Source organism: Oryzias latipes, chromosome 4 (assembly GCF_002234675.1).
Source record: "Oryzias latipes chromosome 4, ASM223467v1".
In the NCBI taxonomy this organism is placed as follows: Eukaryota; Metazoa; Chordata; class Actinopteri; order Beloniformes; family Adrianichthyidae; genus Oryzias; species Oryzias latipes.
In genome coordinates, this window is record NC_019862.2 from 26,701,288 (window position 1) to 26,720,182 (window position 18,895).

Below are 18,895 nucleotides of genomic sequence, written 5' to 3' on the forward strand. Positions count from 1 at the left end.
TTTATTAAAGCAGTATTTTGCAACTGAGTTTGTCTCTTAGAGCAACAATGAAAAACAAAACATTAGCTTCATTCATTATTATGAGTTTAATCTAATTTATTCTAATAATGAAAGATTGTTTTTACTGTATGCTAGTGACCAACACATTACATTGAAAGGTTTAAATGGATTACCTGTACTAAACAAACAAAAGGTGACAGGACCAGAAACCTCCAAAAGAACCAACTCAGCAACTCAGAACTTCTGCTAAGATTGGTTACATTCTAACAGGTCAGGAAAAAAGACAAACATGAAAAAACTGGAACATCTGTTTTACGATGCAGAGACAGGGTAGGAGCTGCATCAATGAGAAAAGAGAAAGCGAGTGGACAAAGACAAAAATATCTTGAAACATCCACTGATACACAAGCAGGAAAGAAAGCGCTGTCAAGGTTTCTCCCAGAATCACTGGACACCAAACCAGTGGAATCCAGAGTGTTGCTGTTGCAGAGTAAATCTCTGAAATGTTTAGGGCCTTAATACAACCAGCTTATATTTACATGATGTTAATAAAAGACACTTAGATGACGTCTAAGCCTTTTCATCTTGAATACATCCATGAACATCTCATGGTTTAATAGATAAGTATAACTGAGTCTTATCAGCATAATAACAGAAATACACTGACGATATGTGCATGTCTCTGTAAAAAGATCTTATGATCAGTTGGGTCAAATGCCACTCTAAGATTTAAAAAAGCAAATATAGACACAAGTACATTGCGTGTAGACATGAGACGATCATGAGTCACCTTCAGGAGAGCTGTTTCAGTGGAGAAGACGGAGTGCTTTTATTTTGAAAGTAGTGTGGAAACAGTTGCTATTCATTGACAGCACATAGAGAAACCAGCTTAGTCTTTGGCAAGCAATGGAGGGAATAACTTCTGTTCTGGGCTTAGAATGGGTCGACACCTGGACTATTTTAATCTTTCTGTTTGTCTTTCTGCTGCTGAGTGATTTTTTAGCCAACAGACGACCAAAAAACTTTCCTCCTGGCCCCCATTCTCTCCCTTTTATTGGAGATCTGCATCGCATTCAACCTGCCAGACTTCACGTTCAGTTCACAGAGGTAGGAGGCAATAACACATTCATTATGTGACAAAAGACAAAAATGTTCCAAATATTTGGATTTCATTTTTGTTTTTCTTGACATAAGGGCTTTTAAACTGTATGCTTCTGTCCCATAAAAACAAACAGAGGTGTCATAAAGAGTTTTGATTAGTTATTGAAAAATCTCTGCAGTTTAGGGTGTGGTTTTCAGGACAATAACATGAGTCATGACTTTGTGTGAAAGTGAAAATGTGTCACACTCTTGTTTTGACCCATCAGTTAAATTAATGTATGCTTACGCATGTCTCAGTTTCAAAAGTTAAGTTTAAAAATTGTTACAATATGTAGGAAAAAAATTATATTGAAGAAATTGTGCAACTTGCTACATTTGCCACAATACTATCAAAGCATTACTTATTATCTTGAGGTCATTTGCAGCTTTGTGACCTGGATGACTGGCTGTAACTGGCTGAACTGTAAAGGAACTTTATTCTTAAGTAGACAATCCTGAATAATGCCAGCTCGCACATTTGTGTTTTAGAATAGGACATTGATTCAGATTCTGAGTGTTCTGAGTTTCAGAGCAGCTTTCCATTATCTATCCACCATCCTTTACAACCATAAATCTGGTGCTGAAACCAAATCCTGATCCATTGTTTGTGTTTAGTTTGCAGAAAAATATGGAAATGTTTTCAGCCTTCATCTCCTTGGTGAAAGGACGGTGATCCTGAATGGATACAAGCAAGTTAAAGAGGCCCTGGTCCAACAGGGAGATGACTTTGTCGATCGTCCCACAATTCCACTGTTTGTAGATACAATTGACAATAAAGGTATTTCCAATATCTTTTGCAGAATGTGGTCAAACACCAACCATTTAATTTCTAATGATGTGTATTTATTTTCCTGAAAGGTATCGTAATGTCCAATGGGAATTCGTGGAAGCAGCAGAGAAGGTTTGCTCTTCACACGCTCAGAAACTTTGGTCTGGGCAAGAAGACGATGGAGACATACATCCAGAATGAATGCCATTATATCACACAGACTTTTGCCGACAAGCAAGGTATTAATCAAAATAAAATACAAAAGGTTTCAAATGCTTTTCTTAAAATGTTTTACAAAAAAAATTCAATCATTTTATCTTTAATTTTAAAGGTTTTTAATATTTGTGTTTTTTGTAGGCAAACCTTTTGATGCTCAGTTTTTGATAAACAACGCAGTGTCCAACATCATCTGCTGTTTGGTGTTTGGGGAACGATTTGAGTACTCTGATCAGGAGTACCAGAAAATTCTTCGGAACCTCAATGACCTTCTGATTTTAGAAGGAAGTGTTTCGGCAATGGTGAGGAACAGTGAAAGTGTTCCGGCATTGGTGTCAACAACTTTTAGGGTCATATTTAAACTACAATAAGACTTGCAATTAAAGAAAAGATAAAACCCTAAATGAATGTTATAACAAATGTCACTTTTAAAATCACAACCACAAATTTAGAGTCACAAACCAGAAACACCTCTTTGGACTTTTCGGTGAAGCTGGAACATTGACTGCATATGAAAACTTGACCGAGAAAGTGTGATCTCACCAATAGAAGGCAACTTATCATAAATTCCGGACTACAAAGCGTACCCGATAACTGGCCGCAACCACCCATTTTCACGTGTTAAACTACTTTTATACATACACAAGCCGCATGTATTAGGCAACATTGTCATCCTGACAAATCACGTCCTGACTCCCAGAGTAAGTGTGACTCATTAGCCCACAGTGGGTGGAGTCAGCTTTGCCTTAGGCTCATGTATTTGAGTATAACTACATCTGCCAAACAGCATGGACCTCTATTCTGTTCGCAAGTTCCTCAGTTATGTTTTTTTATTTCATTTTTTTTTTTACTTATTGACAATCTAGGTATCATACATAAAATTACAAACAGTAACCATATAATCAACATCATATCCCTCAGTTAGGATGAGGAAATTTACATCCGCGATTCCCCATTTCCCATGAGTCTTAGGGGCTAAAGGCGGGGCCAATGCCCGGCTCGCCTCACTGTTGTACGTGTTTAAGAATGAGCAAGTATCAGCAGTGCATGGAGGGGTGAACGGGTAAAGCTCTCCTTCCGCTTGTGTCGCAGCAGCGTTATGGGAGTAACAGGGCTGGTTAAAAAAACACAACAGTAAGCAGCGGCGACTGAAAAGCGTGCGCCTCAGCGCGATACGCGCACCTCCTCGCAGCGCTTGGGTCAGAAGTTTCCTTCCACAACAAACACTGTTGCTCCGCGGACGCCTCTGCGCTCCGCGCTCCCGCGCGCTCCTTGTCTCCCGTTCCTATCTTCTCCGACAGCTCTGGCCAGGGCGGCTCCAAGGAGGAGCGCTTCGTCCCCATTGCGCCAGTGAACGGAGCAAATCGTGCCTGTGCAGAGCAATCGGACTTAATACTGTACGTTTTGTGTATGAGGGGCGGATGCGTTGTTACGTGTGGGAGCCTTCAGACTGCCATCGGCCCCGCAGCTCACACGACAGGCAGTCTCCAGCTCACACGGAGGCTGTGAGCGTTTCAATGCAAATCTCTGCTCAGTCCTTAGAAACCGTTAAAACGACCACGTCAATTTGTGTTTCCAGTCATGTCCCGACAAAATAAAGGCTGATGTTATTCCCACATATTTACGTGCAGCCAGCCGAGTCACTATGACTCAGAGGTAAATTCCCTCCATGCAATGTTCTCTTTGTCACGCAGCTGACCAGCTTTTCCAAACCCATTGGTGATGGTGGATTTTTTCACGCTGCTTTTAACGATTGCTTTTAACTTGAAAGCTGCATCATATTGTAGTGGCGATCACGTGCACGTTGGGTCTAATGGCACCAAAGGATTCTGGGATGCGGCCGGGCATGCGTGTTTCGTTTTGTTGAACCATGACTGAAGTGTCTAAGACCTGAAGTGAGATCCATGCTGTTTGGCTGCTTAGAGGTGTATTGAAAAACAAATGACTTGTGCTTGGTGTTAGATAGAGAATTCTAACCATTCACTGTGTCCGAAAGTACGTACATGGCGCCGGTCAATTAAATCCATAAATTAGCCGCGTCACTGAATAAGCCGCAGGGCTGTAAGCGCAGGAAAAAGTAGCGGTTTATAGTCCGGAAATTACGGTACTTTAGGATCCAACGAACTAAAGTAAATTCAGTTACCATTTTTTTCACAATACATAGACTGCCATGTTGGAAGAGCTGTGAAAAAGATGGAGTAGCCACTAAGCTAAACATGTGCTCACTTCATTTATAAAGAAAGTGTTCAGGGACTGTAGAGATGTTCCAGTTTACTCCTACACAGAATGGGAAGTAGGACCAGATGACCCTTTGAAAAATGTTGGATAAAAGCTAAATAGTAAGACAAGAATTTGTTAGAAAACCAGCTGGAAATAAAATCCAGGCACACCTACTTCATGGCTTAAATTCAGACAAGAAAAGGTCAAACTTTCTTTGAAACCCCTCATGCTCAAAGTCATCCATCTCAACTTGCACTTTTTAATGCCCCTAAATATGGACAGCCCAACCGTGGTCCTCAAGTGCTATCCCTCTGCCTGTTTTCCAGCTCCCCCTTGCCTTCTTGCTGCTGATACCGGTGTCTTCTCATTATGCTTGATTGACTACACCTGATCTGGGTAATCAGCAGCAAGAAATTTTGGGAGACAAAACAGGCAGGGCGGTAACCCTTAAGGACCAAGGCCGGGCCGCCCCGCCTTATATGATAGCAGGAGCACCCACTAACTGTTATTTGTATTTATAATGCCACTTATAAAATAAAATATTCCTTGAGGGCTTGTGTGAAGAACAAATCTAGCAGGTTTACTCTTGTCCTGTTATATGGGGTTGTAACTGGTTTACTTGTTTCTATGTAGCTATACAACATGTTTCCTTGGCTAATGAAGAGGCTTCCTGGACCTCATCAGAAAATATTTTCTCTGACACGGAAGATTATTGACTTTGTGAAAATCAAGATTAACGAACACAAAGGGAACTTTGACCCCTCTGCTCCAGAAGACTACATCGACTCTTTTCTCATTGAGATGGAAAAGGTGAGTGTTGGATGTGTTGTCTTTTCACTTTATCATGTTTTTAAAGTAACAGATTTAAAAAATAAAAAAAATGTTGTGATCATGTTTCACATGTTTCTGGTAGAGTCAAGACAAAGATTCTGGATTTGATATCGACAATATGTGCATTTGCACCATGGACCTTTTCTTGGCTGGAACTGAAACTACCACCACTACATTATACTGGGGGCTGTTATACATGATCTATTATCCTGACATACAAGGTGTATAACAATATAATTATCATAGTAAATTATAAAAATATATAATTAATAGTTTCATCATTTGTTACTTCAAAAGAGCCTTGAATGTTAACATATATATATGTTAACATATATGTAATGTTAACATATATATATTTTTCTGATGGACAGAAGAAATGTGTATTCATTGTTGCAGCACAAAGGCTGATGATTTCTCTCATTCTGACCTGTAGAGAAGGTGCACGCTGAGATCGATGCTGTGATTGGTTCATCCAGACAGCCATCCATGGCTGATAAAGAAAGCATGCCCTACACTGATGCAGTTATCCATGAGATACAGAGAATGGGGGACATTGTCCCCCAAGGTGTGTTCCGTCAGGCAAACAGGGACACCACCCTCGACAAATACACAATCCCCAAGGTATTTGATAAAACCTTTTAAAATTTCACTGTTCCTCCTCTCACCAAACCATCTCAATCTGCTTCCCTGCATTTATCTCCAAAACATCTTACATGATCTGTTCCTCTGTTAACATGAAATTTCATTGGTTGCTGCACACTTAGGTGTGCAACTTGTTTTTTCTCCACATTTGACCCATCCCATGGGGGGGTAGTGAGCTGCAGTCATAGCTGCACTCGCGAACTGTTTGGCGGTTGAACCCTCCAATCCGAACCCATGATGCTGTCTGTCAAGCAGAAAGGCATTGGGTCCCATTTTAGGTCTTTGGTATAACACCGTCTGGATTTGAACTCACGAGTGCTGACACTCCTTGAGCACACATCACACCCACACACAATAAATAAATCTGATCTCTAAACATCCTCAGTGTCTTCAAAGTAATGTAATGTGACACACACAAACAGAAATGTGAAGGTATCTGCTGTAAATCTAACTATATGAATGCCTATGACAAGAATAACAGGATAAATGAAAGGCTAGTTAGCATGTAGCCTACTACCCTTCTAATGTAAAGCAACTGCTAAGGAGTATGTTAATAAAAGACAAGTCCTGAATGTTATTATTCAAATTCGACACTAAACTACAATATCAGCTAGCTTTCCGAATGCCAGCATGACAAGCAAGAGAGCTCCGCGGCGGAGCTGGGTCCGGTGAATCGTATGGCAAAGCAGCAAGCCTAGGTATCATAAATCTTATGATAGTTTTCTTATATTCATTGAGACAATACTAAATGGATCATTCTTATTTTTCTTTTTCCTTTCTTGAACGAATGTGGGTCACAAAGACACGGAAGTTACTGCTAAAAGCGTCTTTTGCAGCCGGACGGAGACCATATCCGTGTTTATGAATGACTTATGACGTAAATAATTATTGCGTTCGCACGAATTAATCATTTCGAGAGAACAAAATTGTATTTCGAGGAAACGGAATATTATCTTGTGGGAACGGAATATTATTTTGTGTGAACAAGATATTAATTTGTGGGAACAAGATATTAATCTTTGGGAACGAGATATATTTTAATTTTTTAATGTCAGGACACGGGTTCCGTAACTCTGGACTGTTGACACTGAGTTCTTCTTCTCCTCCACTTTCTTCACCTCTTGCTCCCTGTAACTTCACCTTTGCACACCCTTCCATGTCTGTTTATTCTGCCTCACCTGCACTGTACAGAGCCAACTCTCCCTCCCTTATGTCCAACCTGTTAAACAAGTTCTCCAACGCCCTTTATTTGGCCTTTGCCACCTCCACCTTTACACTGTAGTTGTACATCTTCCTGTTCTCCTGTGTGCTGTTCCTGGCAAAAAGCTTTTACCTGAGATACAACTCAAGGTCACAGGGATCCATGTCAAAGTGAGGGTAACTTGATTCTTTGTTTTTTAGTCTAAAAAAGTAAAAAACAAACAAAAAAAACGTCTGCACTGTCACTCTCTTAGAACCAGTTTGTCTGTACTAGAAGAAGTTGCCCCAAGGGAGCATTGCTCCTATAATCCTTTTCAGACTTTTTCTACTCAGTAACATTACAATTTTAGAAGGAAAAAAGTATGACCAAGTTTGATGATATTACATGAAAATTTGTTTTTTTTTAACCATAGGGCACCATAATAGTGCCAGCACTTCACTCTGTCCTCCATGATGAGTCCATGTGGGACAACCCACACTCCTTTGACCCGAAAAACTTTCTGGACAAGGATGGAAAGTTTTGTAAAAGAGAGGCCTTCAATCCTTTTGGTGCAGGTCAGTTGATCATTTTAAACAGATTTCGGTCGCTGTGAAGCCTGTACTTTTTGGAACAGAATATCAAAGCAAAAATAGTCTGTTTAACACACACATGTATTTTCATTTCACAGTTCAATAGTTAGTAGTAAGCCCACTGTTTGCCAAGGAGTCATAGCTTAATTTCAGCCTTTTACAAAACATTCAATATAAACATTATAGTAAATAAAATTAGATCAATTTTAAAAAATCAATCATTGCAACAATATTAATTCTTGTTTGAGATATTTCTCTTTTATAAAATAGCACATTTTATTTTCTTTGAAAAGTTTTCTGCTGTTTTTTTTCCAGGTAAACGTGTGTGTCTCGGGGAGCAGCTTGCCAGGATGGAGCTGTTTCTGTTTTTCACTTCTCTCTTTCAGAGGTTTTCATTCTCAGCACCTACAGGAGAGCAGCTCAGTCTAGAGAGTAGGATGGGAGCCACTCGCTGTCCAAAACCTTTCCGTGTCATTGCTGCACCACGTTAAACCTTCAAGGATCCCAAAATTGAGTTCAAAAGGGGCCCAAGTCCAAGATGTTTGTTTTTCCAGGAAACGATTTTGATTGCATAGCTTAAAGGGAGGCTACACCAAATAATTAATACTTTACCCAGATTTAGCACCAGTTCATAGCTTACAAATGCTATAATATGAAGCCCCTCACTTTTATAATTTCAGAGGACTAGCAAACTAAAGTCTCTGGACTTGGGCCCTTCTTAAATTAAGAAGGGGCGCTGCCATATTGGATAACTAGTGCTGCCATCTATGGGATAAAGCAAAACCCCTGGAAGAGAGGCCCAAGTCCAGGAATTTTGCACTTAATGCATTTTACATGTCAAGCATAGTCAATACATTACAACAGACTTGGGACTTTTTTGCACATAATCAGATAGCTTATCCCTTGAAGACCATAGAACATATAAAAACTCTATTTTGATAAATTGTGGACTTGGGCCCCTTTTTGGACTAACCGATTCAATTCTTGCGATAAAAAAGCACAGCTATTTGCACTGTGTTGATGTAGTTTCTCTGCATAAATTGACTCTTTTGTTGTTCTCTGTGATAAAATGTCTAAGCCTGTTATTCTATTTTTCAGTATTGATTGTAACTTTTCTTTTTGGTTGAAATAAAATTATTTTATTTGATCATCCAAGAGCCGAGATTTTCTCAACATGGCATGAGTACAAACACTTAAAATATCTCTCTATTTGTGACATAACATTTTTTGTACATTATTTTAAATAAATGTTTACTTCAGTATTGTTTTAATCTCACTCCATTCCAACAACACACCTGTTTAGTATAAAGAGGCCATGTAGAAAACTCATGTAGTTTCTGCCCCTGAGCTCTGTGCAATTGGTCAGGAGCAGTTAAACAAATGATTATTGCAGTATAAAACCAAGTATTGTGTTTTTTCAGATGTTGAACTTTGTTTATTATTAATTAGTGAATAATTGGTACTTTAGTTTGTGTCAGATTCCAACTGAAGTCATTAAGTTAGTCCTTAAAAAGGTATTTTAATTTTCTCCAAATTTCCATTGACAGCCATGCATTTCTTTTACAATGACCAAGAGCGCTTGTTGAAGTTTAAGAATTTGTTGTCATCATTTTTTTAAATTAATATTTTATTCAATATTTACCACATTAGCAAGTTCAATCAAGTTCAGTCTCTGCAAACAACACTGACCGCCCTTTGGTCTAAACTTCAGCAGAAATTATTTTTGTAATTAGTGCGGCAGTGGCTCAGGAGGTTGAGCAGGTCGTCTGACGATCGAAGGGTTGGCGGTTCAATCCCTGCTCCCCCCAGTCAACTGTCGTTGTGTCCTTGGGCAAGACACTTCACCCTCCCTGCCTCCAGTGTGGCTCCACTGGTGTGTGAATGCATATGAATGCCCTGGTGATGGTCAGACGGACCGTAGGCGCGAACTGGCAGCCATGCCTCTGTCATCACCAAGCATACATGAGGAGCGAATGAATAATGGACACATTGTATGTTTGAGCATCTGGAAAAGCACAGATCACTCTAACCCATCATTATAATTATTTCCAGCTCTGTGGTTTTCCACAAAAAACTGGATCTTTCAACCCTGCTTAAGAGTGTATTTTTGCCATTAAAGTAAACCTATGCTCAATAATCTTTCAAGTGTGACTTGGATCTTTAAGATTAAATGCTACTAAATAAAAGCATAAATACATGATGTAGAACAAAGAAAGCAAGTTCTTGTTCAATTCTTCCAAAAAGGATAAATCTGCCTTACTAAAGACAACAGAAGAACGTTTCTGCTTACGCTGAGACTTTATTTCTTCGTTTTTAAAAGACAAACACACAAGTTTATCAAAGGTTGTACAAAGGGGAAAGAGCTTGTGAAATCTGGCTGATTAAACAATAAACAAAAAAAAAAAAACGAATGTATTCAAAGTTCACTAGTGGCAAAAGGCAACAAGCGTGTGAGTACTAAATAAGTGCATGATGGGAACAGACAAGAATCCAATCTTAAATAGGATAAAAATAACAATAAACTGAAGTAATCAAAGATATTTAAAAGATTATTTTAGACTAGGTTTTGTCTGGAAGAAAAGAAAACATGTTTTAAGCTGCAGTATATGCTGTTACCAACAAGGTAAAGAAAAAAAGTAAATAAAAAGTTGCTACAGAAGAATTTAGCTAGATATCGGAATATATTTTACAAATGAATAAAACATTCAACCCCTTCATTCCTGACTTTTATTTCCAATTTCATAAAACCTATTTTTGTGTGTTGTCTTTTTATTAAAGGTGATTCTTAATTAATTGTAGTATTGGATTTAATGGTACGTTGACGGTGTAGCTGTCGTAAATGAAAGATCTAATCAATATTGTTATCTAGAGCATGATAAAGTAAGAACTAGTGAATTAGTTGTAAATTTTGTCAAAGAAAAAAGCAACAATCCACACAAAAATGTTTTTTTGTATGAATGAGAGAATAATGCTTACATTTTTTGATTCCAATAGAAATTCCAGATTAATTAAAGAACTATAATACAAACAAATTAATAAACAGAGGACAATAAATAAATAACATGAAATGTTAAAAAAGCATGCAATGTTGCATTGTTTCTGTCATCAATTGATGTTTTTTTGACATTGCAGCATTCTGAGTAACTCCCAGGGGCTTCTGGGAATTTGTCAGATGCAGCCCTCTTTGTAGTTATTTTTTTCAAAACAAGAAAATATTAAATTAAACACACAGAAAAAATGTAAAATATGTTTAAAGAAAGTTTTTTTAGGCTAGCTTTAGGGTTAGTCCTGCTCTGTAGTCAGTTATGTGTTCTGGTTTTCTGCTTGTTTTAATCCAATCCTGTTATATCAGACTAACTATTTTGTAACTGTTTCTGTTTCAGGTTTCTCAGCTTTTTCTTAATTTTTGTTGTTGATTCCAGTAAATCAATAAATGGCATTCCATTCTTGACAAAAATGAAAGGAGAGAGAATAATGACATTGAATCCACAAAGAACAGCTATTTTCTGTTTGCCTGCTCTGCTTTCTTAATAGATAAACTCTACTCATAGATTGATTTGACTGGTTTTCTGGCTTCACTCCAATAAATCAAAGGTTAAACACAGCAATAAACTGGAGGTAAACGTACTGCTGCTCTTGCACTTGCTATAATGATGTAACAAGAACAGCTTAGGCCAATGTAAACCATGGGTGTTGTCCCATACAAGAGAACTCAGCCAAGTATAACTAAAGTCGATCACAATACTGACTCAGTAACTCAAGACTGTACAACAAATCAGCCAGATAAATCTGCTTTTTGTTGAGAGTGAGCACTGTCTCAGTCTTGGCCAACAATGGAGGCAATAACTGCGGTTTTGGGCTTCGAATGGATCGACAGCAGGAGCCTTTTGATATTTCTGTTTGTCTTTCTGCTGTTGAGTGATTATTTAGCCAACAGACGACCAAAAAACTTTCCTCCTGGCCCCCATTCCCTGCCTTTCATTGGAGATCTTCATCGCATCAACCCTTCCAGGCTTCACCTGCAGCTCACTGAGGTAAGACCAAAATCCCATAAATAATGTTACTCTGGATAAAACAGACACATACTGATACTTTCTTGGATTACAGACAGGTTTAGTTTCCTCACATCACTTTGTCTTGGTTGCTACAGTAGTGATAGTCACAGCTCATATATCTTGTTTAGGGCTCCATATTAAACTCTGGTTTACTTTATAGCCAAAACTTCTTGCGTATCTTCTTATTTCAAAGCCTTCCATTGCTTTTTCTCAGTCATAAGGGCAACAGCTTCAGACTGATTTCCTCTGTTACCCAAAAGCCATTTAATATAATCTATTGGCCGGTTAAACTGGTCTTTATTGAACTACATTTAAAATAGTGAGGCTTTGTTGAAACGATCAGAACTACATTATGATGCTGTGGAATGCTCATATAAATGCATATAACCTCGGATTATAACAATCTGTTAATTTGATCTTTTGTGTCACGACTAATAACATTTTAAGTTATAACTTTGCGCTTCATAAATTAACTGAACTGAATCCAATAGGGAGGCCTGGATAGCAAGACAGAAAAATGCATGGTTAAAGGAGGTAATCAGGTTCCCGCTGATGCACCCAAGATTATGACTTCCACACTTTTATGCTATTTTACATTTTTGTAATTTGAAATTACTTTGGATTTTGTTTTAGTAACTGCATATTTTTCACAAAATAAAAATGAATAAGTGTTGTCAGTTCCCTAAAAATGTCCCCAGAGTTTTGCAATTGCATAGGTACAAGATGTATTTGTGTACAAATTTAAAAAATATATACAGTAAGATTTAAAAATTAAAAATAACAAATAAAAACACTTGTGCATCACTAAAAACTTTTTCCAAGAATTATATTCACAAGTCAAAAAAAGAAAAGTATGGGGAAAAAAACCTAACAAGGTATCTTTGTTTAGTTTGCAGAAAAATATGGAAATGTTTTCAGCCTTCATCTCTTTGGTGAAAGAGCAGTGATCCTGAATGGACACAAGCATGTGAAAGAGGCCTTGGTCCAAAGAGGAGATGACTTTGTGGATCGTCCCAGCATCCCACTGTTTGAACAGTTCTATTCAAACAAAGGTATACTCAAAATTCTGCATGAATTATACGTGGATATTTCTATATTTTTCTACAATCACATCATGTCTCCTATTTTTTCTCCAAAGGCATTGTGGTTTCAAATGGTTATCCATGGAAGCAACAGAGGAGATTTGCTCTACATACACTGAGAAACTTTGGTTTAGGCAAAAAGACGATGGAGAAATATATGCAGGAGGAGTGCCGCTATCTCACAGAGGCTTTTGGAGAGTACAAGGGTACCAAATAAAGCAAAAATATTACTACTATATAAGTTTTTTTTTAAATAAATAAATAATAATATTGTTGCTTTCAAATATATATTAACCTTATATCTTCTTTATTTTTACAGTTAAGCCCTTTAATGCCCAGGCACTGATAAACAATGCAGTGTCCAATATCATTTGTTGTCTGGTTTTTGGGGAACGCTATGAGTATTCTGACAAACAGTACCAGCAAATTCTCCAGGACATTAATGAGATTATGATCCTGCAGGGAGGTTTTGCAGCACAGGTGAGCTTCTTTATCAACAGAAAACGGCGTTTTCTTTCAATCAAAAACTTTACTCTGTAAAAATGATTACATTATATTTAAACAATCTACTCAAAGCTTTACTCAAGTTAAAGGACACATGCATTAATAGCCTAAAAACAATTGCATGTATCAAAGTCTTAACCTAACACTGCTTTCTTCTTTCAAATTTTTTTTAATTTAAAAACATTTCAAAATATCTTTCTAGGAAGTTTCCCTACCTATTCTTCAAAGGAATGTTTTTTCTTTTTAGTTTGGCCCATCTACTGACCACTGAACAAAAGAAAATCAACAAATTTAAGAAAAGAAGCATCTAAGCTGCCAAAACATGTCATGTGATCATTATCATGATCATATTTGATCTCTACATTTGTCATCCCGATAAGAATTTGAACAGAAGTATTATTTTTTGCGGGTCATCAGACAAAGCAAACTTTGCTGCTGCCCAACTATTTGGCCACAAGGGTGCCCAGTTTGGGTCCCCCTGTGCCGGTCCCCAGCCCGGATAAAATACAGGGTTGTGTCGGGAAGGCCATCCGGTGTAAAAACCACCTTTGTGAATCAGTGAAAGCTGATTTTTCTATTCATTTTGTAACCAATCAACTGACTTTGCGCCAAGAAGTTTTATGTTTAGACAAAATAAACTGGCTTTTTGTTTTAAAAAAAATTTTATTTACTAAAAAATCAGTGAATTGACAAACAAAAACCTTGTCATTTCTTACTGTTTCCAGAGGATACACACAAATTTACAAAATGTATTTACTTGAAGATTATGTGATGATGTAAACTTTACAAAGTGTTAACTGAAGCAGATATGTACAGTAGCCAACTCCCTCTTTTTTTACATGCAGCTGTTCAACTCCTTTCCTTGGCTGATGAAGAAACTTCCTGGACCTCATCAGAAAATATTAACTCTGTTGGCAAAGTTAATTGACTTTGCAAAAGTTAAGATTTCAGAGCACAAAGAAAACCTTGACCCCTCCTCTCCAAAAGACTACATTGACTCCTTTCTCATTGAAATGGCTCAGGTGTCTGCCACTGTATATCTTATTTTTATTAACATAAAGTATAAGTTGAGGGTTTTTTGAGGCTTTAACATTTGTTCCATCTGTTTCAGAATGAAAACCAAGAGTCAAGCTTTGACATAAGCAATTTGTGTATGTGCACCTTGGACCTTTTCATTGCTGGAACTGAAACTACCACCACTACTTTACACTGGGGGCTGCTCTACATGATCTACTATGCTGACATTCAAGGTATGTGTTCAAATTATGTCTCGATAGGAAATCAATAATTAAATGTAAACTGTTTCCTGTTTTTTTCTACTGAATTTTTGTATTCTTTCATCATCTTGGCAGCACAAAGGCTGACGATTTCTCTCATTCTGACCTGTAGAGAAGGTCCAGGCTGAGATCGATGCTGTGATTGGTTCATCCAGACAGCCATCCATGGCTGATAAAGAAAACATGCCCTACACTGATGCAGTTATCCATGAGATACAGAGAATGGGAAACATCCTCCCCCTTGGTGTCCTCCGTATGGCCAGCAAGGACACCACCCTTGACAAATACACAATCCCAAAGGTGAAAAACGTAAAGCTATGTAGGACAATGTAGAAATCAGTTCTCAGTGATCTTTTAACAATAATTATGCAATTTTTAAGCTAAATTAAAAAAAGCTTGTGTCATTTTCTAGGATATAGTTCCTACAGAGTGGCAGGAGTTCATTAGATATGTGCTTTCAAGTTGCAGGCGGAACTGTTGACACAGAGTAATCCAGCGCCATTTTTCCATTATCCCTCTGTTTATACGCTCTCTGGCTAGCTTAGAACCCCTCACACCCCTAACCTAACATCCCAACCTAACAACAAAAATTTGCAATATTGGAGCTATCCAGGCGAACAGTTTTGAGTCAGATGCCAGCTCAGGCAAGGAAAAGAAAGATGTTCTGTATTTGTCTGCAAGCGGATGCTTCAGAATGATATAGCTTATTTAAATAAAACTCTATTATCCTTCTTGTAGTTTCTACGTTACACCAACAAGTTTTTATAAAAAAATAAATAATCGGAAATGCAATTTTAATCTTAATTTTTAAATTTACATGTGTCCTCCATCATAAGAAAATGTTACAAGAACATGTTAAAAACATCTAAAACACAATTTTAATCGGACTGGGTCTTTAAGATCCCATTGTGACGTCTCAAAATGTCGAGCCACAAACAAACACGACAGTTTGTTTTACCATCAATTACACATATTTAACATATTGTAATATTACATATTATATTATATTGGATCAATAAAACAATGACCTACACCTTCAAAAGGTGTACATTACATTAATACATATAAGTAGTGTTTAAACCTTTTAGTGCAGTTCATTAGAAAATGTGTTAGAAAAAAGTGATTTTTTTTTCTTCTTCTTATTCCAGGGCACAATGATAATCCCTACTTTGAACTCCGTTCTCCATGATGAGTCCATGTGGGAGACTCCACACTCCTTCAACCCCAAACACTTTCTGGACAAGGATGGGAAATTTAGAAAAAGAGAGGCCTTCAATCCCTTTGGTGCAGGTCAGTTTACACGCTTTCACAGAGGTTCAGTTAAAACCAGCATAGCGCCTTTGTCACAACTGCCGTTATGGGTGTATACGGGCCGTCTGAGGGTTAAAACATTAGCAAATATGTACAGGCCCCATTGGTAACCCATACAAAGAGACCACCCAGTGAGCCTGGAAGGCGAAAATGTTCAGAAACCTTCTTACTATGGGCATGCCGTGGGCGAAAGGTTGTAGTGAAACTCGTAAGGGTAAGTGAAGGACATGCACACGCCATGCATGCAGCATTGAACACGGTCAGTAAGGAGCCAGTCTGTGCACCTTTCCATCAGCATGTCACAGTTAGGCAAGCAGGAAGAAATCCAGATATAGAACAGATCCACAAGTACGTTGCAAAGTCAAAAGGGTTTTACTGTACAGTATTCCTCCAATATTTGCCAGGGTTAGGGACTAGAGACACCTGCCAATCTACAGAATCCGCAAATATGCAGAATGTACACTCCATTTCCATGAGGTGGAGGCATGAGCCTCAGGGCAACTGTGCTCCTTTAACCCTTATGCTATCCTAGGCACTTTAACATTGGAAGAGGGGTCATCTAGACCAGTGAATCCCAACCCTGGTCCTCTGGGAACACATGTCCTGCCTTTTTTCAATCCAATCCTGCTCAATCACACCTGCCTTTGATGACTGTCATTGTCAGGCTTCTACAGAGCCTGATGATGAACTGAATCCGATGTGCATACGCAGGGCGACATGGATAACATGCAGGACAGTGTGCCCCGAGGACCAGGGTTGGGAAACACTCATCTAGACACACAAGACTAAAACCGCTAAACCCTTTTTCTTCAATGATTTGTGATCTTCACTGGTGTCCAGGGATTACATGAAATCCTCTTTACTTTTATCCACCTTTGTCATGGTAGGGATAACACGTCAATATAAGGGTGGGGTCATCTAGACCCAGAGAGCACAAGGGCTCTCTCTACAGGCCCACACATCCCAAAAACCTGTAGGAATTAACCCATTTAACCAAAGCTTAATCTGGTTGTGATCACACTTTTTGTTCAAACTTTGCTTTTAAGTTATGGACTGTTAGGATGTAGTTTAAACACCACATTCACTCTGAAACTGATTGCTTAATCAAAATAGTGTCAAAAACTCCCTGCATTCTATTCAATTGAACAATGGTATGGCAAGAACAGAGGATTTTATGATTAAATTCATCTTTAACATCCTTAGCCTTCACTACAGATTCTTTAACTACAACAATAACCTTTATTTTTCTTAAACATTTTTTAGAAGATTGAGTTGATTTTTATAGTCATAATGGTTGTTTAAATTAAAATCCTCAGAGCTGTACTCTATTTCCAGGTAAACGTGTGTGTCTCGGGGAGCAGCTGGCCCGGATGGAGTTGTTTCTGTTTTTCACCTCCCTCCTTCAGAGATTTTCCTTTTCAGCGCCTGCAGGAGAGCAGCCCAGTCTGGAGAACAGGATGGGAGCCACTCGCTGTCCCAAACCTTACCGCCTCTGTGCTGTCCCGCGATAAACCTTCTGGCATCCCAAACTAACACATCACTCATTGTTTGAAGTTGTTTTAGGCTTCGGTTTAACTTTTTCTTTCTTATAATCTCAGACCATTAAAGTCAAAGAGTAAAACAGAGATGATTTAAAAACACTATTCTTACTGCATTGTTGTAAAGTTTGTAAATTGAATTTACAAAAAAAAAAGATAAAAACTCTAAGTACCTGATTGTCATGGTTCTCCTTCTCCTGTTGCTCACATCCTAATCTGAAGGGCACAGATACTGACAACATTCACTGTCACACCTTCAACTTTCAGCATCAGACTCAAGTGTCTGACTCTCTCTTCACCTCCGGAATATTTTAGAAAACTCTTCCTTCAGGATCTCTCCTTTATTTCTCTTTCCATCCACCATGATTAAACAGCTTGAACCTGCTGCCAGTCTATGAGCCTTGCGTTTCTTACATTTGGTCTCTGAAAAACACAAGATGTCAACTTTTCTTCTTTCCATCATGCACACACCTATGAACATCTTTACAAACGCAAAATAGCTCACATAACCCATATCCATGCAACCACACATACATATGATGCACATGATGTCCTCGGTTCATCAAGACAACCTTCAACAGTGTACATAAACTGGAATATCTACAACTCAAGTTCGTCTTTGACAAAGCGGTGATTAGCCCTGAACAACATTGAAAGTTAGTTACATTTTGTACCCTTGGTGGGGCATTGGCCTTCAACAACTTCACTCCGTCGTCTTTTGTCCTAGGCTCTTTCTATGTCTTTCCAGGTGTGACCAGTCCAGATATGAAAAGACCAGCCCTATTCTTTATTTGAATAATTACACTGAAGAGAGGGACTATTAGTGGCATTAAAAACCAACAGAATGGCTACATTGGGGTTTGAACCTTACAGGACCAATACTTTCTGAGGGTGCTTTCTGTGCTGCCTCCCCTACACCCAGCCCCTAATCCACCTGTACTCCAACAACTTTAGTGTAGTGATTAAGACTATCTTATTGAGCTAACATTTCTCTTTGACTTGGTTCCTTTGACCTTTTTTATAGCCCCTCAAAATGTATTTGTGTGAGAAAGAATACAGGAAGTCTGATCTTTAGTTTTATGTCCATCACAAGATTCAAATAGATGTGTCTCCATTACAATGCCTTCAATACGAGGATCTGAAGGAGTTGAACTGTTGTGAAAACTGAGCAGGCATCCAAATATAAGCCTTCCTGTCTATCCAAACATATTTGTCCCAAGACTCAAACCATCACAGATTTGGCATGTTGGAAGTACCCAGCATGCTGTATTGAGTTGTTCGGAGAACAATTTAGATTTAAACTTTTCTTGTGAGTGTACTCTAGTGGATGATGATAGTAATAACGCACTTACAGATGTGACTGTCATTTTTGAAGACCCAATCCAATGAAAATTGTTTCTGACGTTTTTACCATGTTCTTGTGACATTTATCTGATGATAGAATTCATATATTTTTTAAAAAAAAGTTCAAAATTGCTCTTGAGTATTTCTTTATTCAAATAGTTGTGAATCAGGAGAAGATAAAAAAAATCAATTTAAA

At 38.2% G+C, this 18,895-nt stretch overlaps 2 protein-coding genes across 2 annotated transcripts; both read left to right on the plus strand.

Annotated features, from left to right (window-relative positions):
• The first annotated feature begins 871 nt into the window (after positions 1-871).
• LOC105353996 (cytochrome P450 2J1) lies at positions 872-8,201 on the plus strand. The gene is made up of 9 exons (XM_011474367.3): positions 872-1,107; positions 1,756-1,918; positions 1,999-2,148; positions 2,267-2,427; positions 4,979-5,155; positions 5,259-5,397; positions 5,610-5,797; positions 7,432-7,573; positions 7,904-8,201. The coding sequence occupies exons 1-9, from the start codon at positions 907-909 to the stop codon at positions 8,077-8,079; spliced, it is 1,497 nt and encodes a 498-aa protein (XP_011472669.1). The 5' UTR covers positions 872-906; the 3' UTR covers positions 8,080-8,201.
• A 3,220-nt stretch (positions 8,202-11,421) lies between these two features.
• On the plus strand, positions 11,422-17,328 carry cyp2p3 (cytochrome P450 2P3). Its single transcript, NM_001163163.1, has 9 exons — positions 11,422-11,622; positions 12,533-12,695; positions 12,782-12,931; positions 13,045-13,205; positions 14,075-14,251; positions 14,341-14,479; positions 14,619-14,806; positions 15,655-15,796; positions 17,153-17,328. Exons 1-9 carry the CDS (start codon positions 11,422-11,424, stop codon positions 17,326-17,328), a joined length of 1,497 nt encoding a protein of 498 aa, NP_001156635.1.
• Positions 17,329-18,895: the final 1,567 nt, after the last annotated feature.

Coding starts and splice junctions, on each gene's coding strand:
- cyp2p3 (NM_001163163.1), top strand. CDS start 11,422: ATGGAGGCAATAACTGCGGTTTTGGGCTTCGAATGGATCGACAGCAGG. Junction 12,932..13,044: donor GGCTTTTGGAGAGTACAAGG/GTACCAAATAAA, acceptor TTATTTTTACAG/TTAAGCCCTTTAATGCCCAG. Junction 13,206..14,074: donor AGGGAGGTTTTGCAGCACAG/GTGAGCTTCTTT, acceptor TTTTACATGCAG/CTGTTCAACTCCTTTCCTTG.
- LOC105353996 (XM_011474367.3), top strand. CDS start 907: ATGGAGGGAATAACTTCTGTTCTGGGCTTAGAATGGGTCGACACCTGG. Junction 5,156..5,258: donor TTCTCATTGAGATGGAAAAG/GTGAGTGTTGGA, acceptor TGTTTCTGGTAG/AGTCAAGACAAAGATTCTGG. Junction 5,398..5,609: donor CTATTATCCTGACATACAAG/GTGTATAACAAT, acceptor TCTGACCTGTAG/AGAAGGTGCACGCTGAGATC.